Below are 23,931 nucleotides of genomic sequence, written 5' to 3'. Positions count from 1 at the left end.
CAAACTTGAAGGAAGTAATTATTCAATTAACATTTACGACACCTCTGTATTAAGTACATCCTCCTTTAGTTCCTTCCAAGGTTGTTTATACCCTTCATTTGACTATCCGATAGTTCATACTTATGAACCATAAATCACCATTCTTTACTATTTGTAGCATATCCAATGAATATATGATCCACAATCTTAGGTCTTATTTTGACTCATTTGGGAATAGTTCCCTCATTTTCATATCTCATATGGAATAGACATTATTGGAAATTACCAGATCACTATCTTCAAGAGTTAATTCTTGTATATACTTTAAGGGACGACAAAAAATTATCTATGAGGATACAACAAAGCCTAAACAAAAACTACTTTTTGGTGCTCCCTTTCATACCAAACAAATTTTTTTATTTGTTACTGCTTATACTAACAAACAAAAAATATTCGCTTATTCTTAACAAACAAACCTTTTGTTGTTCTCTTTTTCTATAAAGATAGCACCCCTACAAATTTTGTGGTATATCTTAATATATAAGTAGGACATTCAATATTTCATTCAAAGTTCTGTTTTTTTGTGTCAACAATTTCTTTAGATTTAGGTGAATAATTTTATGGATGATTCAATTTTTCAGATATATTTCTACAAAAGAAGAATCATATTCGCCACATATACCACTTCTAACCATGGTAATCTTGTTACCCAACTTATTTTCAACTTCAATTTTATATTGCCTATATGTTTGAATTGCTTTATCCTTACCATTTAGCAAATAAACATAACGATATCTAGTGCAATTGCCAATAAACTTTATGAATGCTTTTTCAACCAAGTGATGGTGTTGACATCATATCATAAATGTCAGTGTGAATCAAATTAAGGAATTAAAGTTCCTTTCAAAGTAATTATTCATATGCTTAACATACATCGATTCAACACATACTTGACATTTTGATTTATTCTATTAAAAGTTGGTTAAAACTTCGAAGTTGATCAATTTTTTTCAATGTTTTGTAATTGACATGTTCCAAGGATTTATGTCAAACAGTTTCATTAAAGAAAGTAATAACAAATAGAATTACTAGGTTTGAAAAGACCTTTGTCAGGTAAATTTTTCCATATATATTTTGTTCTTTACATTTTATAACTTTATCAAATGCACACATACTTTTAGAGTCAATACCTTGTCATATGTTCTTTTTAAGAGAATCTTTCCATAAAATTCAATTTTCTATAGATTACCCATGACCATAGACTCATCGATCCAATAAGGGGCTTATCACCCAAATGATATTATTAAAACAAAATAAGATTTGTTGATGTGTTGGCATTATGAGTGAATAGTTTGTCCAATACTACTTTATTTAGTAAAGTTACAGTTTTGGTTATGAAAGAAATATGAAGTTACCAAAAAAAAAAAACTTTTAACTATTGTTCATGTCTATAAAAAAATTATTTTAATAGACATATATTTTCATGAAAAATCGTAATCTTTTAAGTGACATTTTTTTTATCAAAATGTATAATTCCTTTGAACGTGTAATATAACTTTGTGGTTTTATACTAGTCATATCATATACTATTAAAGAAAGACCCTATAATCTTTTAAATTTCATATCTTGTACTTTCAAATTTAAATTAGATATTAAGAGTAACTTGTTCTTTATAACAGGTAAAGAACTCCCACCCTCCTCCCTCCCCCCACACATTTAAAATATGTTGTCAAAATTATTTTTCTCGTATGTGAAATTATTTTTCATATGTTTTACCTATACTTTCAAAATGTGCACCATCAAAATACACATTAGAAACACGAAACCTTTTTTTTTGGATATTTAATCCATAGAAAAACCCATAGCAAGTACAAAAACCACTAATGTTTTTCTCCTCCTCTAAACATAATACATAATACATATTGATAGTACTAAATATATATTCGGAGATCATCACATAATGCCCATATATCCTAACATTTATGAAATAAATCTAATAACTTATAAAGAATATTAAAAAATAACAATAAAGGGAAATAAGGATAAAACATGATTTTCCCCCATAGAATCATATTCTATTTGTCAACAGTGATTCCGACAATGATTTTCTCAATTTTCATCATATTCAAATTTTTCTTAAAAGGCATTGAATCTCAATGAGAAACTAAACTAATATTCAATCATTGTTAGGAGACAACATATATATGTTCATTTACTTCTTCTCATAGTTATATAAAACAAAGAATATAGGGAAAAATAAATAAAAATGAAAGTGCAAATCTTACACTATATGCATAAAAGAACGTTTCTAATTCAAAAGAAAACTAAAGTAGTTCAATGCTTCAGTGCACTTGGGAAGAAAATAAAAATAATCTTACTTATCGAAGGTAAACATACTACAGAAAATATATTCAAACATACAAGAGTTGTACTAATTCATCCCAGATCTCTTTTATCCTATGATAAAATAATTCTCTTTTTCTCCCTTTTCGAACAAAATGAACAAAAAAAATAAAAGTAATTTCCTTACCACATAAAATACCATCAGTAATAAATTTCTTAAGCATGTTATATCCTCTATTCAGATTAGCAAACGAAAAATAATAAAACTTGAAAAGAAAAATAACAATCATGATCAGTAGTGTTATCAACAACCACTAAAGAGTTCAGTGTATTTCGACAGTCATTAAACATCAAGGGTAATCAACAACCAATAAGCACCATCAGTAATCTCTAGAGACCATTAAACACTATAATTTACTTCTTTCATCTTCTAAGGAAAGAAAGAAGCACATTATTTTCTTCTTTCTTCTTTAAGGAAATATGTATGTTTTTTATCTTTTAAACTAATAAAAGTAAAAAATGTTTTATTCCTAAACTGAAAAAATACTAATAGTCCTTTTCTTTTTCGAGCTCGATCAACTAATTAGGCTAAGTAGGGACCACAAACTTATTCGCGGAGAATTTTAATTGTATAATTTCATTTGCAAATATCACGCCCGGGGCCTATACCCTGGACGTGGTTGACACTTGTAGACCATTACTGGCACCCAAACGGACCCTTGGCCAGGTTTGCTGAACTCAGCAGAAGACTACACTCAACTTAAACAAGAATAAAACATGTTCAAAGTGAATAATTCATATAAATAATCTGGCAAAAATTGCAATTAAGTCTCAACAAGTAAAATAGACTCCAACCAAGATATTAACTGTCTATGAAGCCTCTAAACTGACTAATATTTATGTTGGGACAGACCCCAGAATATCCTAAAAACTAAACTAGTAAACCAAATGAAAAAGGATTTCCTACAAAAAGCAAGAAGGCTCACCACTGACTTTGGAGCTCAATCTGAATTGCGTGCTGATCATGGTTACCTGCATCTGCATTATTAAACGATGCAGGCCAACTGACATCAGTGCATTGAATGTATGAGTATGCGAGTAGGAATACTAAGTACAACTAAAAATCTTGGAAAATGAGTATGGATGAACTTACCTTGGCTCTGCTTAACTCATAAAATAACCACTCAAATATAAAACAATAAGGACATTNCTATATTTTCTAAAATAATTTAATCACTTTCCAAGATAAAAAATTCCTCTAGATTTAATTGAATCGATTACATAACATATTTGTTAAAATAATTTAACCAATTTCAAAGATTGAATATTTCTCTTAGATTATATATATATATATATATATATATATATCTGTGTGCGTGTGTGTGTGTGTATAAAACTGATAAAATAGTGTAAATCTCAGTTCATTAAAGAAATAACAATAATAAACTCAACTTTACTTATATATGAAAGTAATATAATTTCTGTGGGAGATTCTCTAACCGAAAACCACCACTATGAGCCTAAGCGCTGATACATCGTCTTGCCCACGCTACCAGAACTGTCTATACTTTGCCGTCATATAGGACATCCTATACCTAGAGGATCCACTGGTTAACTGACGTGATCATCTAAAAAGTATGACACGTTAATACCATGATGGCTACATGGTTTACATGGGGACTTGAGTTATCTGAACTCTCATCCCACATCAGCACTCCATAATACTCCCAAAATGTGCTTTAGCTCACGTTTTCAATAAAACACCTTTCCTTTGGGTTGAGATAATTTACTGAACCCTTTAGCTTTAAAACTCCTTTTGGAATCAATGTTCCCCTCTTTAGTTCAAAACTCTATTTGAACATCTTATTTTTGTTTTTCACTTAAATGTAAAACATTTTTTAACCTTTAGGGAATACTTAGTCCCCCTTATAACATAGAGATATGAACTGAACTCTTGCTCTTTACTTGACTTGAAACTTTAACTCTTAGGGAATACTTAGTTCCCTTATAGTTACTCTTTTTTTGACTTGTAACTTGAACCTTAAAACAAAGTTAAAATGATTGTTTAAAACTCTTTGAAAACTTGAAGAACTTATTTTGATTTGTTTCTTAACTTTTAAACTTAACCCTTAACTTCCTTGACTTTGATTTTAACTTTCCTTGAATTGAATTATGGATTCAAGGATCATGATCTCATGTTTCTGGATGATTTCATGATGTTTAGATGTACTTTAGAGTGTTGGAGTCAACTAGGAATGATAATTACATCACATATGAACTAGTTCGAAGACATAGGGAAAGAACGGGGCAACACAGCGTCGTGGCGCTTTGTGAGGCGGCAAGTCCTATCAGAAATACCCTGGTCTGGGGAGCTCAGAGAGGCGCGGTGGGCCAGGGCTTGTCAGACACAGTCTGCCCTAAGGCCCTCTGGCAAGCGCGGCAATCCAAGAGTTATCTGACAGGACCTTTGACTTTTTTCAGCCCAACAACCCAAATTCTGAATGTCATATCTCTCTCATACGATCTTGGAATTTCGTAGACTTGGTGTCCTTGGAAATAACTTAACAAAATATTTCTATCCATATAAATAACTCATCCAAACTCCTCTTGGGCTAGAAGTTATGACCGATTGAAAATGGTCAAAACTCACTTTTGAAAGCTAGAAATTTTCCAGATTTCCTTACCTATTCTCAAAATTGATTAGTCTTGTTTTTCTTAGCTTAACCTTAGTTAATTCAAGCTATGAGATGTTACAATACCTCCTCCTCGGAAACATTCATCCTCGAATGAGAAATTTTTCTTTAAGCTACGGGTAGTAACATCATTTCAGCACTCAACAAACAAAAACAAGTAATAACATGCTTATGCATAGCCTTATAAAGTGATAAGGAGAGAATTTTGTACCTTGATATACATTCTCTTCGGATTCAAAAACATGTGTATATGTCTTTTTCATATCCTCCTCAGCTTCTCAAGTCGCTTCTTCAACGAATTGGTTCCTCCAAAGGAACTTGACGGAAGCAACTTCCATTCTCCTCAACTTGAGAACTTCACGATCCAAAATCTGAATAGGAACTTCTTCATTGATAGGTTATCCTTAATCTCAACATTCTCCGTGAGTACTATCAATGAAGGATCACCCAAGCACTTCTTCAACATAGAAATATGGAATATTGGAGATTCTATAAGGTCTAATATACCAGGGAATTAGTTTCTCCTTCATACCAAACCTCATAACTTCTTTCATGGGTGAAACCTTAAGATACACCCAATCGTCTACCTCAAACTCTAATGGTCTTCTCCTAATGTCTGAGTAGGACTTTTGGCGACTTTGTGTTGTCATCTACCTTTGTTGAATCACTTTCACCTTATCCATAGCTTAGTGAACTATATTTGGTCCTATCAACCCTTCTTCGCTAACTTCGTACCACCCAATAGGAAATCTGCACCTTCTCCTATAAAGAGCTTCATATGGAGCCGTTTGGATGCTCCAATGATAACTATTGTTGTAAGCGAACTCAATGAGAGGTATGTAATCAACCCAATTTTCCTTGAAGTTGATCACACAATACCTTAACATATCTTCTAAGGTATGGATAGTACATTATGCTTGTCTATGAGGAAGAAAAGCCGTACTTAGATTTATTTTTTGAACCCAAACCTTTCTGGAAGGATTTCTGGAACTGTCTAGTAAATTGTGCACCTCTATATGAAATAATGAAGATTGGAACTTCATCAAGTCTTACCACTTCTTTAATGTACAACCTAGAATAATGCTCAGCAGAATATGTAGTCTTTACGGGCAAGAAATGGTCTGACTTTGTCATTCTGTCGACAATCACCCAAATAGAATCATGTTTCCTTTGATATCTTTGAAAGCCTATGATAAAGTCCATATTAATCATCTCCATTTCCATTTCGGAATTTCTATATTCTAGGCTAAACCTCCAGGCCTTTGGTGTTCTACTTTCACTTGTTGGAAATTTGAGCACTTGGCGAAAAACTTAGAAATATCATTCTTCATGCCTTCCCACTAATATACCTCTCTCAAGTCTCGGTTCATCTTGGTGGAACCCGGATGAATGGAATTTGTGGAGCTACGAGTCTCCTGCAAGATCCTGTATTGGAGTCCATCTACATTAGGTACACATAATCTGCCTTGGTACTTCAACACACCATCTCACCCTTGTTGAAAAGTCAATACTCTTTGTTTATGGACACTTGCCTTCAGATCAAGAAAAATATGATCTTGATCTTGCTTCTCTTTCACCTCTTATACTAAGGAAGACTTAGCCCCATTGTTCACCACTATGCCTCCTTCTGTGGAATCTATAAGTCGGACTCCCAAACGTGCAAGTCCATGCACATCTTTAGCTAACTCCCTCTTCTATTCTTCCACATCGGAAGTAGTTCCTAGGGAAAACCTTCTTAAGGCATCAGCAACAACATTAGCCTTACCTGGGTGGTAAAGAAAACTCATGTCATAATTCTTGAGTAATTCCGACCACCTTCTCCATCGGAGGTTAAGCTCTTTCTAGGTGAACACATATTGGAGGCTCTTGTGAGTGAATATATCAACATGAACACCATAAAAATAGTGACGCCATATCTTCAAAGCAATCACTACTGCATCCAATTCTAAGTAATGAGTTGGATAATTCTTCTCATGAGCCTTCAACTATCTAGAGACATAAGTTATGAACTTGCCATTCTACATCTATACACAATCCAAGTCAACTCTTGGTGCATCACAATACACCAAAAAGCCTTGAGTACTCACTGGTAAGGTCAAAACCATAGCAGTACTCAGTCTCTTTTTCAAAACGTGAAAGTTTTTCTCATAAGCTTCAAACCATTTAAATTTGATCCTCTTCTGAGTTAGCTTGGTCAAAGGATGAGAGATAGATGAGAATCCTTCAATAAATATCCTATAATTGACATCCAAGCCCAAGAAACTCCTTACATGGACCTTACACATACATTAAAAATTTCCGTCATTTTCTCATAATTTTGTAAATTGATAGCCATAATTCTTGTGTATTTAGTGAAAGTAGATTTATTTTTTTGTCCTTTAAATACAGATCACGTGCATTTTAGTCATTTACAAAAAAAGATGAATTGATAAATATAATATTTTAATTTATCTATAACAGTATACTTTGAAAAAAACTGTGTAATTACAAATAAAAAAAAACCTACAGGAAGTATGCAAAAATTGGCAATCTTTCAAACTAACAGAACAATTGATTTGAGTTTATTATTTGGTAAGAATTATAACAGATAATTAATTTTGATTCAAATTTTAGGATGAATTTTTCTTATATCATATTGGTATAAAAATTAAAATTATAAGATACTCCATTTGGCGAACAATATTTTTCTACTACTGATTCGACACACACCTTTAGAAATAATAAATAATAGTTTAAATTACTATAATGCCCTTTGAATATATCAAAATTTCATTCTTTGGAAAATGTATTAGACATTGAATAGTATTTAATAGCAAACGAGCCCTTCACTTTGTCAATATACTGGTCACACAACTTGTACTCCTTCTATAAAAGCTCCCAAAATTCTTGTTTTCATCGCTTCACATATCCAATCTTCTAAGTCCTCTTCCATTCAAGAAAAAACAATTATCAATGGCTTCCCCGTAAGTCTTTATTTGCTTAAGTTTTTGTTAATTGTTAATCAGATGTATTTAATTTGTTCAAAATAGCTAGTAATTCACAGTAATCTTACAGAAGTACCGATTAAGGGATTGAGTTATGTTCGAGGTCCATTTGTTGTTTTGAATGTTGGGTAGGGTAGCGAGGATTCTTACTTATAGACTCTAGATTCAAAATAAAAAGTATCTAAAGAAAGATTTCATGATAAATAAAACAGCAAAATAGCAAGATACAATTTAAGTACAACAATAGATAGTGGTTTCCATATAAAATTCCTTTTGTGGGGGTCTGACCCCTACAAGTTAGCAGAGAAGGGAGAGGAAATGGATCTTGATGAATTGTGATAATTAGTGTAAAAGTCCTTATATTGGATGCCATATGAAATTGTCCATGTTTTTGATGTCCTGCTTTAGTTTTGAGTGATCTACTAATTAATGGTCTTATGAGGTGTTCAGTTAGCTACAAAGTTAATTTCTTTATCCATATGATATTTGAGTTGAGTAACTTTTATATGTAATGAAGAAGATGAAGTGTTACCTGGTAATGGTTGTTGGTGGTGGTGGTCGGAGTTATCTCAGGGAACTAGTCGATTGGACATTAGAAAAAAAGAAAAAAGATGATAAAGCGAGAGGTGGGGTTTGGGGTTTGTATGTGTGTATGTGATTCAACAAGACCATTTGTTTTAAATATAGGATTAATGGTTGTTTATGTATGTCGTATGCAAATTGTATATTTTTGTTTGCTTTTGATATGGATGTTCATGGGGTTATTCTTTTATTCGGACAGGAGTGTACAAGACCTTCTACTTCCATCTCTGGATTCTACTTCCCAACCCCCATCACTCTTCGATGGAACTACCAGGTTTAATTAAATATTTTCTCTTATTTCCTTCTTGTCTGTCTGCCTTAAGAAAATATGGTGTTTGTCTTCCTTTTGAATAATGTGTTCTTTCTCATCATTACGGTTTCATTTCTCTGATTGAAGATTGTGATCTGAGTTGATTGTGTTGTCTGAAGGTTGTATATCAATTATCAATGCCCCTATTCTCAACGTGTGTGGATTACCAGGAATGTTAAGGTTTGCCTTTATACCACTTCCTCCATTCTAATTTACCGAGCTTTTCTCTAAGTAGATTGTTCTTAAAACAAGGACAACTTTTTATATGTGGAGACTCTTTAAACTTGAACTTACCATTTTACTCATAATTGCATATATTTACAGCCATAAAAATGTCATGACATGCATAAGATCAAATGTCTAAAGATACTTTTTATATAGGTTCATTTCTTTTTCAAATTTCATGTCCAATGAAATGCTGCCACGTAAAATAAAAAAGAGGGAGTATTTCTCAATTTTGTTTTCGTATTTACGTATACACTACGTGCAACAAGAAGAAGCCCCTTTACTAGGTGTAGTAAAGACTAGTGTGCAAAGATTGATGAAAACCAACAACTTCTTAGAATTCAGATAGGGTTGGAACCCTTTACAAGGAGTTGCTTGCTACTCAACCGGGGCGATGAAATTCTTGCGAATAGATATAAGACTTCAATTCATCGTATAAAACTCTTATCTACAAAAAGCCATGGGACTTCTCATTGATATTAATATTCGTTAAAATTTTGATGATTTTTAGTTTACATATTCACATTCTGTGTCAAAAATATTCAGTTTGGATTAACCCATAGCTCAAAAGTTCTATCCTTTTCAAAAAGGAAGTGCTACTAATTAGAATTGTTAAATTTATTTATGTCGTTCGTTATTTTCATTGTTGGAAGTAATTTCTATTATTGTTGAAATTATTCAGCCCCAATGTTCTTATACCTGTCTAGATAAACTTTCTAATATTTTGAATTGCAGGGTTTACAAGACATGATAAAGTTAGTTCCAATTGATCTTCAGAATAGGCCTGATTGGTACAAGGAAAAAGTTTACCCCAAAAATAAGGTAATTTTTGACAATACCAACTTTTATTTTTAATAACCCAATTCACTTGTATTTGAAATCTTGAGCTAGTACTTTGACAGAGGAATTTGGACTTGTTGTAAATTGTAAGAAAACTCCTGAAGAAAATGTCCATAAATTTTTGGGAAAGGGATTTCTCTTTCTCTTTGTATTCAATGATTATTGACTAAGCTAGTGCATACATGTTCAAGTCTTATCTTTCATATGATTGATGGAAGTGAATGTTTAATTCTTTAGGAGAGCATGCATCTCATTTACGTGAATGGTTATAGATATTTTCTACTCTTCACAGGTGCCTTCCCTAGAGCACAACAACAAAGTGACGGGAGAGAGTTTGGTTCTGGTTAAATATGTTGATTGTAACTTTGAAGGACCATCATTCTTGCCAGATGTAAGATGTGAAATTTCAGTATGATCCTTTTTGTCTAGGAAAATCTTAAGATGTAAATTGATTTAAAAAAATATTGGCCAACTAATGCAGGACCAGGAAAAGCGAAAATTTGCTGAAGAATTGATAGCTTATAGTGACACTACATTCGTCCCAGAAGTATACAAATCGTTCGCAAAAGATGCACGAACACTAGCTGGTGAGAATTGAGCATTTGTTTGTTGAAACTCATTATGTTTTGTTTGTTAAATGTTTCTTATGTAAGTTAACGGTATTCACACATGTACCAGGTGCACAATTTGATTACCTAGAAAAAGCTCTCCACAAATTTGACGATGGGCCTTTCTTCCTTGGTCAATTCAGTCAGGTCATTACTATCTTTCATTTTCTTTTTCTCTCCGATAATGTTCCATGTGAGATGGTAGAATTTTCTAAAAACATACTCAACAAGTAGTACAAAGTAGTGTGGTTGTACTTTTTTCCAAGAATTTCAAACTTCATAGATGTTTTTGCTGATATGAAAACTTTGTTGTGCTAGGTTGACATAATATATGCTCCATTTATCGAAAGGTTCCATGTTTTTATGCCAGAGGGGTTTAACTATGACATCACAACCGGGAGGCCTAAGCTAACCAAGTGGATTGAGGTATGACTTATATTCCATTTGGAGTGTAAAGTATGATTAATATATTTATATTATATTAGAAGTTTTATTATTCTTAAGATTAATTTAGTTGTATTAGATGTTGTATACTAGAATGTTCATCACAATAGAAAAGGGTCCATGACTTTCCGCTAGAAAACATAGAGACTAAGGCTTGTTAAAATTGCATTTCTTTCCTTTGGTGATAGCGTAAACTTAAAGGATAGTTGGTTGGTTCATTTTTCATGTATAATTTATGTGCTTTATAATGAAGGTAAGCCTTAAAAAACAATAAAGTTGTCTTTTGTTACTTGTAAGTCTTGAGTTGCGCAGAGTCTTCTCTTCTGATGCACACATTTACATTTTTTAAGAGTCTAATAAACATAACATGTTTCATATATAAGTTCAAGCCGTGGAATCAACCACTGACATTTGTGTTAGGTTCTCTTCATACATTACACCCCTTTGGTGTGCAGTATTATCCCAATTCTGCAGCATTAAAGTGGGATTCTTCCTGCATCATTGTTCTATTTTAATTGTGCTGAATTAATCATCTCATAGGAAATGAACAATCTTGACGGATATAAGCAAACAAAAGTCTTGGAACAAGAGAAAATGGTTGAGTACTACAAGAATCGCTTTCTGCCGGTACCCACTTCGTAAACAATAATTACATTTATTTTTTTTTCTTTTTTGCTTTGGGAACCGTGCATATAGCTACTGACATTTCACTATATATGTGTTTTTTTTTTACAGAAAGCTTGAAACTTCAAAAATGCATTGTCAATCTCATATGAAAGTTACAGGGGTTAGGACTTTGGTATCAAATATATTATGGATTTCTATAATAATATGCACCTGCAATAAATTTGCTCTATGTTTTTTTATCTTTAGTGTTTGGAATTGTATTTTCCTTCTAGTACCTAGAGAGACTTGTACTTTTATTTTTATCATAGATGTAAGAATCATGTTGTGAATTTAATTTCTATAAAAATGGTGTTTTATAAAAAAAATTTATTGTTATTTAATATGTTTTTATGGTCTCGTAAATTGTACATATTTTTTCTAATATATTTTACTAAACTATAAAAAGGAGCTTCAAGTATGCAAACAAGTAGTAGGTCAACATGTTGGTTTGAGCACTTTAAGGGTGTTTTTGAAAATTTTTGTGGTTCTTTCATTTTATTTTGTTTGTTTTATTTTATAGTCTTTTATATGTTTAAAAAAGAATTCATAAAAAGAGTTTATATAGGAGTAAACATTTTTTGATAATATTAGACTCCAACTCCATATCTTTAAAAAATATACGGCCTCATCTACTAAAAAGAAGTAATAGGTGGAGCTTTGGGAGTGACTTTCACTCCATGTAGAGTTCCTTCGAACGCATGAGTACTTACCAAAGCCGAAAAACCCACTTCTACAATGATGAAAAGATGTGGTGACAGAGGATCCGCCTGTTGATGTCCTCGTAATGTATGATATCACAAAAATGGTTACCAACATGAGATGCAAACCATTTGCATCATCTTTGTAATCGAATCCGATTAAATTCCATCTTTATCGTCATCTTTCTCAAAAAGTTCCACTCCACTTTATCATAAGCTTTGCTAATATCCATTTTCAAAGTAACACATCTTGTCTTTCCCTGTGTTTTTCCTTTTAAATAGTGATTGATCTCAAATGCGATAATGACATTATAAAGAAAAAATCTTCTAGGAATAAACGCATCCTAAGCTTTAGCAACACAATCCTCCAACAAAAATTTCATACGATTTGCCAACATCTTGCAAACTATATGATCAGTAATAATACATTAAGAAATCGGTCTTAGATAATAAACGAGCTCACATTACTTCTTTTTTGGAATCAAAATATTTTTTCTAAAAATTATTTCCTGTAATGACTCCATTGTTATTGACAAAACTAAATATCACATTCATCACATATTTACCAATTATAGCCCAAAACTCTGATAAAAACTCAAATTCATCCCATATGGACCTGACGCCTTATCAAAATGCATTGAGCAGACAACTTCCTTTACCTCATCAATAGTGAAAAATCGATTCAAGGATGCATTCCGATATGCTGTAATTTCCCCCTCAATCCTGTCAAGAATTTTGTTCATGTATCTTTACTCAAGAGTGTATAATGATTAAAAAAAGCTATAAATCATGCCCTCTAAAACACTATTCCAACCATTGTTATATCTTGTATTAAGATTAGCAAATCCGAAATAATAAAAGATGAAAAAAATAGAAGAACTTTCCAACTTGGAGGTCCATTTGTTGTTTTGAATGTTGGGTAGGGTAGCGACGGTTCTTCTTATAGACTCCAGATTCAAAAGAAAAGTATCTAAATCAAGATTTCATGAAAAATAAAATAGCAAAACTGCAAGATACAATATAAGTACAACAATAGATAGTGGTTGCCATATAAAATTCCCTTTATGGGGGTCTGACCCCTACAAGTTAGCAGAAAAGGGAGAGGAAATGGATCTTGATGAATCATGATAATTATTGTAAAAGTCCTTATATTGGATGCCATATGAAATTGTCCATGTTTTTGATGTCCTGCTTTAGTTTTGAGTGATTTATTAATGAATGGTCCTATGAGGAGTTGAGTTAGCTACAAAGTTAATTTCTTTATACATAGGATATTTGAGTTAGTACCTTTTATATGTAATGAAGAAGATGAAGTGTTACCTTGTAATGGTTGTTGTTATTGTTGGTGGGAGTTATCTCAGCGAACTAGTCGATTGGCCATTAAAAAAAAGAAAAGAGATGATAAAGCGGGAGGATGGGTTTGGGGTTTCTGTGTGTGTATGTGATGCAACAAGGCCATTTGTTTTAAATTTAGGATTAATGGTTGTGTATGTATGTTGTATGCAAATTGTATTTTTAAGTTTTCTTTTGATATGGATGTTCATGGGGTTATTTTTTTATTCGGACAAGAGTGTACAAGACCTTCTACCACCATCTCTGGATTCTACTTCCCAACCCCCATAACTCTTTGATGGAACTACCAGGTTTGATTAAATATTTTCTTATTTCTTTCTTGTCTGCCTTAAGAAACAATGGTGTTTGTCTTCCTTATGAATAGTGTGTTCTTTTTCATCATTATGGATTATTTCTCCAACCGAAGATTGTGATCTGAGTTGATTGTGTTGTCTGAAGGTTGTATACAAATTATCAATGCCCCTATTCTCAACGTGTATGGATTACCAGAAATGTTAAGGTTTGCCTTTATACCACTTCCTCCATTCTAATTTACCGAGCTTTTCTCTTAGTAGATTGTTCTTAAAACAAGGACAACGTTCTATATTTGGAGATTCTTTAAACTTGAACTTACCATTTTACTAATAATTGCATATCTTTAAAGCCATAAAAATTCCATGACATGTGTAAGATCTAATGTCGGAAGGTACTTTTGATATAGGTTCAAAATCATTTTTCTTTTTCAAATTTCATTTCTAGTGAAATGTTGCACGTAAAATAAAAAAAAAGAGTATTTCTCAATTTTGTTTTCGTATTTACTAGTAAACTACGTGCAACAAGAAGAAGCCCCTTTACTAGGTTGAGAAAAGACTAAAGCGCAACGACTGATAAAAAGTAACAACTTCTTAGAATTCAGATAGGGTTGGAACCCTTTACAAGGGGTTGCTTGCTGCTCGACTGAAGAGGAGAAATTTTCGCTAATAGACATAAGACTTCAGCTCATCGTGTAAAACTCTTATCTACGAAAAGCCTTGGGTCTTCTCTTGGATTTTAATATTCGTTAAAATTTTGATGTTTTTTAGTTTACATATTCACATTCTATATCAAAATAATTCGGTTTGGATTAACCCATAGTTCAAAAGTTCTATCCTCCTCAGAAAGGAAGTGCTTCTAATTAGAATTGTTAATTTTTATTATTTCGTTAGTTATTTTCAGTTTTTGGGACTAATTTATATTATTGTTGAAATTATTCGGCCCGTGTGTTCTTATACCTTTCTAGATAAACTTTCTAACATTTTGAATTGCAGGGTTTGCAAGACATGATCAAGTTAGTTCCAATTGATCTTCAGAACAGGCCTGATTGGTACAAGGAAAAAGTTTACCCCAAAAATAAGGTAATTTTCGACAATACAAACTTCCATTTTTAATTGCCCAATTCACTTGTATTTGAAAATATTGAGCTAATACTTTGATAGAGGAATTTGGCCTCGTTGTAAATTGACTGAAAACTCCTGAAGAAAATGTCCATGAATCTTTGGTAAAGGGATTTCTTTTCCTCTTTCTATTCAATGATTATTGACTAAGTTAGTGCATAAATGCTCTAGTCTTATATTTCATATGATTGAAGCAAGTGAATGTTTAATCCTTTGGGAGAGCATGCATCTCATTTTACGTGGATGGTTATATATATTTTCTACTATTCACAGGTGCCTTCCTTAGAGCACAACAACAAAGTGATGGGAGAGAGTATGGTTCTGGTTAAATATGTTGACTGTAACTTTGAAGGACCATCACTCTTGCCGGATGTAAGATGTGAAATTTCATTATGTCCTTTTTGTGTAGTAAAATCTTAAGACGTAAATTGATAAAAAAAATATTGGCCAACTAATGTAGGACCACGAAAAGCGAAAATTCGCTGAAGAATTGATAGCTTATAGTGACACTACATTTATCCCAGTAGTATATAGATCGTTCGCAAAAGATGCACGAACAATGGCTGGTGAGATTTGAACGTTTCTTTGTTGAAACTCATTATGTTTTGTTTGTTATATGTTTATTATGTAAGTTAGGAGTATTCACACTTGTACCAGGTGCACAATTTGATTACTTAGAAAAAGCTCTCCACAAATTTGACGATGGGCCTTTCTTCCTTGGTCAATTTAGTCAGGTCATTACGATCGTTTATTTTCTTTTCATCTCCGATGATGTTCCATGTGAGATGATTGCATTGTCCAAAAACATACTCGACAAGTTGTAAAAAGTAGTGTGGGTTTACTTTTTTCCTAGAATTTATAATTTCATTGAAGTTTTTGCTGATATGAAAACTCGGTTGTGCTAGGTTGACATAACATATGCTCCATTTATCGAAAGCTTCCATGTTTTTATGCCAGAGGGGTTTAACTATGACATCACAACTGGGAGGCCTAAGATATCCAAATGGATTGAGGTATGACTTATATTCGATTTGGAGTGTAAAGTATGATTAATATATTTATATTATATAAGAATTTTATTATTCTTAATATTAATTTAGTTCTATTTGATGTTGTATCGTAGTAGTTCATCACAATAGAAAAGGGAACACGACTTTCCCTTGGAAAACATAGAGATTAAGGCTTGTTAAAGTTGCATTTATTTCTTTTGGTGATAGCGTAAACTTCAAGGCTAGTTTGTTGGTTGATATTTCATGTTTAATTCATCTGCTTTAAAATGAAGGTAAGCCTTGAAAAAACCATAAAGTTGTCTTTGTGTTACTTGTAAGTCTTGTGTTACGCAGACTCTTCTCTTCTAATGCACGCATTTACATTTTTTAAGAGTCTTATCAACATAACGTGTTACATATATAAGTTCAAGCCATGGAATCAACAACTGATATTTGTGTTAGGTTCTCTTCATACATTGCACCCCTTTGGTGTGCAGTATTATCCTAATTCTGCAGCGTTAAAGTCGGATTCTTCCTGCATTATTGTTCTATTTTAATTGTGCTGAATTAATCATCTCATAGGAAATGAACAATCTTGACGGATACAAGCAAATAAAAGTCTTGAACAAGAGAAAATGGTTGAGTACTACAAGAACCGCTTTCTGTCGGTACCCACTTCGCAAACAATACATACATTTATTTTCTTGTTTGGTTTGAGAACCATATAGCTACTGATATTTCAGTATATATGTGTTTTGTTTTTTTAATAGAAAGCTTGAAACTTCAAAAATGCATTGTCAATCTCAGGTGAAAGTTACAGGGGCTAGTACTTTGGTATGAAATGTTATGGAGTTCTATAATAATATGCACCAGCAATAAATTTGCTCTATGTTTTTTTATCGTTAGTGTGTGGAATTGTATTTTCCTTCCAGAACCTAGAGAGACTTGTACTTTTATTTTATTCATAAATGTAACAATCATGCAATGAATTTAATTTCTATAAAAATGGTGTTTTATAATTTTTTTACTGTTATTTAATATGTTTTTATGGTCTCATAAATTTTATATATTTTACTCAATTATAAAAGGGAGCTTCAAGTACGCAAACAGGTAGTAGGTCAACAAGTTGGTTTGAGCACTTTGAGGGTGTTATTGAAATTTTTGGTGGTTCTTTCATTTTAATTTGTTTGTTTTATTTTATAGTCTTTTATATATTTTAAAAAGAATTCATAAAAAGATTTTTATATAGGAGTAAACATTGTTTGATAATATTAGACTTCAACTCCATATCTTTACAAAAATATACAGCCTCATCTGCTAAAAAGAAGTAATAGGTGGAGTTTAGGGAGTGACTTCCACTCCATGTAGAGTTCCTTAGAGAGCATGAGTACTTACCAAAGCTGAAAGGTCCACCGCTACAATGATGAAAAGATGTGGTGACAGAGGATCCGCCTGTCGATGGCCTCATGATGTATGATATCACCGAAATTGTTACCAAAATGAGATGCAAATCATTTGCATAATCTTTGTAATCCAATCCGATGAAAATCCCATCTTTATCATCATATTTCTCAAAAAGTTCTACTCCACTTTATCATAAGCTTTGCTAATATCCATTTTCAAAATAATAAATCTTGTCTTTCCATGTGTTTTTCCTTTTAAATGGTGATTGAACTCAAAAGCGATAATGACATTATAAAGAATAAATCTTCTAGGAATAAATGCACTCTGGGCTTTAGCAACATAATCCTCCAAGCAAAATTTCATACGATTTGCCAACATCGTGCAAACTATATGATCAGTAATAATACGTAAAGAAATCGGTCTTAGATTAGAAACGAGCTCGTGTTACTTTTTTTTGGAATCAAAATATTTTTTGTGAAAATTATTTCATGTAATGACTCCATTGTTATTGACAAAATTGAGTATCACATTCGTCATACATTTACCAATTATATCCCAGAACTCTGATTAAAACTCAAATTCATCCCATATGGAGGACACCTTATTTGAACACATTGAGAAGACAACTTCTTTTACCTCATCAATTGTCAAAAGTCGATTTAAGGATGCATTCTGATATGCTGTATTTTCCCCCTCAATCCTATCAAGTATTTTGTTCATGTATCCTTACTGAGGAGGGCATAATGATTCAACAAATCTATAGATCATGCCCTCCAAAACACTATTCCAACCATTGTTATCTCTCGTATCAAGACTAGCAAATCCAAAATAACAAAAGATGAAAAGAAAAATAAAAGAACTATCTGAGTTGTTAGAACTCACCGTGTGTCCTTAAAAAAATTTAATCCTCTCAAGTCCCCGAAGTTGTAGATTGATTCCTCACAAAATAAAATGGAATAACAATTAAAGAAGTAGTGGTACCTTAAATTTCAACAATTTCAACATACTCAAAATGACAGCAACATATCACATACACAGACACGATTGGTCAATTTTGTTTTGTTAGAAATGTATGCAAGGGAAAGTGAGAATTCAATTCAGAAAAAATGAGAGAAAGTCACTCTATTTATAGACAACAAATGGTAAAGGGTACAACCCCTTTGAAAAGGCACAACCTTTCATTTAGATCACAAGCCTTCGGCAAAGTCACAACCCTTTCGGAGTGTCACAATCCTTCATTTTCTGTTCACACCTTTCCAACCCATGTATCTCCCACATGAATAGGGAATGATTGCATCTGGATAAGTAAGGATTGATTGCATCTAGATAAGTGTGTTTTTATTTGAACCGTCGAGCTTTGGTGTTTACCTAGACAATATAGTTCACACACAAACCTTGAACTATTTTTGGTTCTGATTGTTTTTTTCATTTCATCCATGAACATGTCTTGGTTTATAGGTGAGTAGTGAAATTGCCTTATCATATTCTCCTTGAAGCAACTTACACTTCACACGTACATAGCTGATTTATAAATGTGTTATCTCGTAGATACACTGTTTTTACCAACCCTCTATCAAACTTAGAAACTATTAAAAAGTCGTAATGGCTTATCCTTGTTACTTTACATTGTCATATCATAGGAATGGACCATAAACAATATTTCTAGAATCTTGGACCATCATTAATGACTTTGTTTTATCTCCTTGAACCTAGATCGTTGTATCTCCTGTATTCTAGGTAGGATTATAGGCACAATGACTTCTCCTCAATCAAAGTCTCATTCCTTGGACAATCTATCAACTCCGTTTATATTTAGGCCTTCTCTAAGTGGACCTGACTCATTATCCTCTAACTTTACATAACAATTTGGAAAATTCAAATAGAGATTAGTTCTCTCAAGATATTACGTATAAGTCATATATGACGAGACTTTCTGTTATATATCATGTTTCATGCCCTACTTATTGCAAATTAACTCTCACATTGTATGCGTACTGGAGCTAAAGGTTTGGACCAAATATCTTTCAAGAATTTTCGGAGTCATTCAACTTCTTCAACATCGTTATTTAGAGTGATCAACTAAGATTTCATAGTAGAGCGAGTGATACATTTGGGATGATTTTCAAGAGACTACGCATACATCAAGAGTAAGTACATGTCCACTTGTGTACTTTACTTTATTTGACCTGGTCATTCAATTTCCATATATGTATTCTTTCAACATTGTTGAATATTAGTAATATTGCAAAGTAATAGTTTTAATTTTAAATACTCCAAAACTATTTTCATTGTCACATTTATTAGAGTCTTGTCAATATTAAATCCAAATACTTGAACTTGTCAAGTACCTTAATATCTTTCATATTGAAGCTACTTTATTGCATATGCTTAGTAGCATTTATGTCAGAAATTTCTCTTTTGATGATCATCATGTAATAAACATAAATCCAAACAATGACCTTGGGACTTGGAGTGTCATTAATATAAAAACATTTATCACATTGATGGATCTTGAGTTCATCTGCCATTATAGTTTGGTCAAACTTTAGATGTCATAATTTGGCATTTGTTTTTAGTCCAAAAAGTGACTTAAAAAGTTTATCAACTTTATTTTTATTACCAGGAACCACAAATCCCTCGGGTTGTTCCTGGTATAGACTTTCTCTTACTAGGAACCACAAAGCCCTCGGGTTGTACCATGTAATTTCTTCCTTAAATTCTCCATCTTTTAAAAAGTTTCACATCCATTTTGCAGAGTTTGAATTCCGTATATTGCAACTAGCAAAATTGATATCTGAATTGATGTAATCCTAATTAGCGGCTATTTTGTGTCAAAATATTCAAGGCTTTAATATTGTATGTAGCTTATGACAACAAGTATTGCTTTGCATTTTAAATAGTTTTATTAACTTTCTTTTCCTTTTGTAGATCCACTTTGAACACAAAGATTTATTTCTCGGAGGAAGATCAACAAACTCTCAAGTATGATTGCTTGAGAATGAACCAATCTTACTGTTGATAGCCTATTCCCAAAAAGAATGAGTTCATAGAGAACATAACTTCTTCGAATTGATGAGACTCATTTTCAAGAAAAGATGTTACAAAATCAAACTCGAAGGAAGTAAATTTGTCAATTGACATTTACAACACCTCTGAATCTCATTAATAAGTACATCCTCCTTTGGTTGTTTCAAAGGTTGTTTAGACCCTTCACTTAACTATCCGATAGTTCATACTATGAACCATAAATCACCATTCTTTACTATTTGTAGCATATCCAATGAATATACAATCCACATTCTTAGGTCTTATTTTGACTAGTTTGAGAATAATTCCCTCATTCTCATTTCCTTTATGGAATATATTGCTTTGGAAATTGCTAGATCGCTATCTTTGAAGATTTGATTCTTGTATATACTTTAAGGGACGACGAAAAATTCTCTGTCATGCTACAACAAAGCCTGAACAAAATGACTTTTTGGTTCTCCTTTTCTTACTAAACAATTTTTTTTATTTGTCACTCCCTTTACTAACAAACAAAAATATTGCCTCATTCTTAACAAACAAACCTTTTGTTGTTCTCTTTTGCTATAAGGATAGCACCCCCACAAACTTTGTGGTAAATCTTAATATATAAGTAGAACATTCAATATTTCATTCAAAGTTTCATTTTTTCGTGTCAACAATTTCATTAGATTGAGGTGAGTATGTGGAATAATTTTATGGATGATTCCATTTTCCAAATATATTTCTGCAAAAGAAGAATCACATTCGCCACATATACCACTTCTAACCATGGTAATCTTTTTACCCAACTGATTGCAACTTCAGTTTTTTATTTCCTATATGTTTGAATTGCTTCATCCTTACCATTTAGCAAATAAACATCACGTTATCTAGTGCAAGTGCCAATAAACTTTATGAATGCTTTTTCCAACCAAGTGATGGTGTTTACTTCATATCATAAATGTCAGTGTGAATCAAATTAAGGAATTAAAATTCCTTTCAAAGTAATTATACATATGCTTAACATACATCAATTTAACACATACTTGACATTTTGATTTGTTCTATTAATAGTTTGTTAAAACTTCTACGTTGATCATTTTTTTCAATGTTTTGTAATTGACATGTTCCAAAGATTTATATCACAAACAATTTTATTCAAGCAAGTAATAACAAATTGAAATACTAAGTTTGAAATGACTTTTTGTCAGGTAAATTATTTTCATATATATTTTGTTCTTTACATTTTATAATTTTCTGAAATACACACATATTTTTAGAGTCATTACCTTGTCATATGTTCTTTTTAGAAGGATCTTTCCATAAAATTGAATTTTCTATAAAATTACCCATGACCATAGACACATCGATCCAATAAGGGAAGCATCCCCCAAATAATATTGTTACAACACAATAATATTTGTTAGTAGATTTGTTGGTATTATGAGTGAATAGTTTTATCCAATACTACTTTATTTAGTAAAGTTACTGTTTTGGTTATGAATGAAATATGAAGTTACAAAAAAAAAATTTTTTAACTAGTGTTCATTTCTACTAAAAAATTATTTAATAGACGTGTATTTTCATGATAAATCTTAACTTTTAAGTGACATTTTTTCATCAAAGAGTATAATTCCTTTGAACGTGTAATATAACTTTGTGGTTTTATACTAGTAATATAATACACTATTAAAGAAAGACTCATATAATCATTTAAATTTCATTGCTTGTACTTTCAAATTTAAATTAGATAGTAAGCGTAACTTGTTCTTTATAACAGGTCAAAAAAACCCACCTGCGAAAAATGATAAAGTAGATTTTTGGAATATCATAGATTATTATAGTATAGTTTCTAGAATAGTCTAGTGTAAAATCGAGAATACTTATCTTCAAGCAATATCTAGATATTCTAGGATAGAAGATAAATATAACTAGAATTTTCTTTGTAGAAGTATCTAGAAGAATTTCTAGAACCATCCATGAACAAGTATAAATACGGGTGGTCTTGTACATTTGCAATCAACCCAAATCAAATAGTCTTCTTCTATATCAAAGTACTTTTATCCAAAATTATCTTTCTCCTTCTAGCTTCCTCTTACTTAGTTGAATCTTCCGATCTTAGTTAACGATTTTGGGCTAGCAAAAGGTTCTCCAATTATACTCTTCTTCTGCTATTCTCTACATGGTATCAGAGCCATAGTCATTTTTGTTGTTCTTACAATAACCTGTATATATAAGGTTAATAAACAGAAACAGAAATAAAATGAAGCAGAAAATATATAAAATACAAGAATTAATCTAAGTCCACAGAAACTACTGTGTGTCCTTAAGAAATTTAATCCCCTCACTGTACCCAAGGTTATGGATTAATTTCTCCCAAGATAAAACGGATTAAACCTGTTAAAGAAATAGCGGTACCTCAAACTTCTTTAACTTCAACGAATTTAAGAACAGCAACAAGTCACACAGACTCAGTCGATCGACACTTTGATTTTTGTTTGAGAGAAAAATAAATGCAGAGAAGGAAAAAAAAATTTCAGTATATAAAAATCAAAAATTGACTTCCTTTTATAGCCATTTTCAGCAAGGAACATGTCTGTTCAGTGAAATCTGTTCAGACCCATATTATCCAGAAAGTTGTGTCTTTTGGAAAAAATAACAACTTTTTGAAAAATTGTGTCTGTTAGGAAAATAACTACTTTTAGGAAAAGTAACGACTTTTCGGAATATTACCGTTACCTGCAAATTTATAAGAGATAATATTAACAGGATTTATTTGATTTAACCAAAATTGATTAAATAAATTTTGTCCAAAAAATTTATCAATCAATCACATCATTTGCCAAATCCAAATCCAAAGCCGAGCCGAGCGAGCGACGACGACGACGGCGTGAGGGGGCATCTTCTTCTTAGCTCTTTAAGAAGTAATGGAAGTGTTTCCTTCTATAAGGACAACAATTTCCCTTTCTTTTGCCGATATGGGAGAAATGACTTTTCATTTGCACTTTGCAAATGACTTTTCATTTTCCCTCTAAAGTAGTTCCCTCACTTTTCATATGCTCTCTTTTCTTTTGCCATTCACACTTGCTAAAACCCAACAATCCCCCACATGAATGGGGAAGGCTATTGTTAAAACATATGCATGAAAAAAGTTGTTTGTCTTGTACGTAAAGGTTAATCGCATCTGGATAAGTAGGTTTCCCTTTAAACTTTTCGTAGTGAACATATATCGAATATACTCGGTCAATCGGTAGATTTGATATCTTTGAACAGTCGAGCTTTGGTGTATACCTAGACAACATATGTCACACAATCAACCCTTGAACTGTTCTTAGTTCTCATTGTTTTGTTCGTTTCAGCCATGAACACATCTTGGATAGTAAGTGCTTAAAGAA

At 32.1% G+C, this 23,931-nt stretch overlaps 1 protein-coding gene and 1 pseudogene across 1 annotated transcript; both read left to right on the top strand.

The window, feature by feature from the left end:
• The first annotated feature begins 8,537 nt into the window (after positions 1 to 8,537).
• On the top strand, positions 8,538 to 11,944 carry LOC107006432 (glutathione S-transferase L1-like). Its single transcript, XM_027913809.1, has 10 exons — positions 8,538 to 8,641; positions 8,781 to 8,855; positions 9,011 to 9,071; positions 9,852 to 9,938; positions 10,249 to 10,347; positions 10,438 to 10,543; positions 10,635 to 10,711; positions 10,883 to 10,990; positions 11,549 to 11,635; positions 11,744 to 11,944. The coding sequence occupies exons 1-10, from the start codon at positions 8,538 to 8,540 to the stop codon at positions 11,750 to 11,752; spliced, it is 813 nt and encodes a 270-aa protein (XP_027769610.1). The 3' UTR covers positions 11,753 to 11,944.
• Positions 11,945 to 13,914: 1,970 nt separating this feature from the next.
• Positions 13,915 to 23,931, top strand: part of LOC107006430 — a 17,397-nt pseudogene continuing 7,380 nt past the window's right edge.

Source organism: Solanum pennellii, chromosome 12, assembly GCF_001406875.1.
Source record: "Solanum pennellii chromosome 12, SPENNV200".
NCBI classification, from domain to species: Eukaryota; Viridiplantae; Streptophyta; class Magnoliopsida; order Solanales; family Solanaceae; genus Solanum; species Solanum pennellii.
The sequence above is the reverse complement of the archived record's forward strand: the minus strand, read 5'-3'. Positions and strand labels throughout refer to the sequence as shown.

Coding starts and splice junctions, on each gene's coding strand:
- LOC107006432 (XM_027913809.1), top strand. CDS start 8,538: ATGGTTGTTGGTGGTGGTGGTCGGAGTTATCTCAGGGAACTAGTCGAT. Junction 8,856..9,010: donor CTCTTCGATGGAACTACCAG/GTTTAATTAAAT, acceptor TGTTGTCTGAAG/GTTGTATATCAATTATCAAT. Junction 10,544..10,634: donor AGATGCACGAACACTAGCTG/GTGAGAATTGAG, acceptor CACATGTACCAG/GTGCACAATTTGATTACCTA.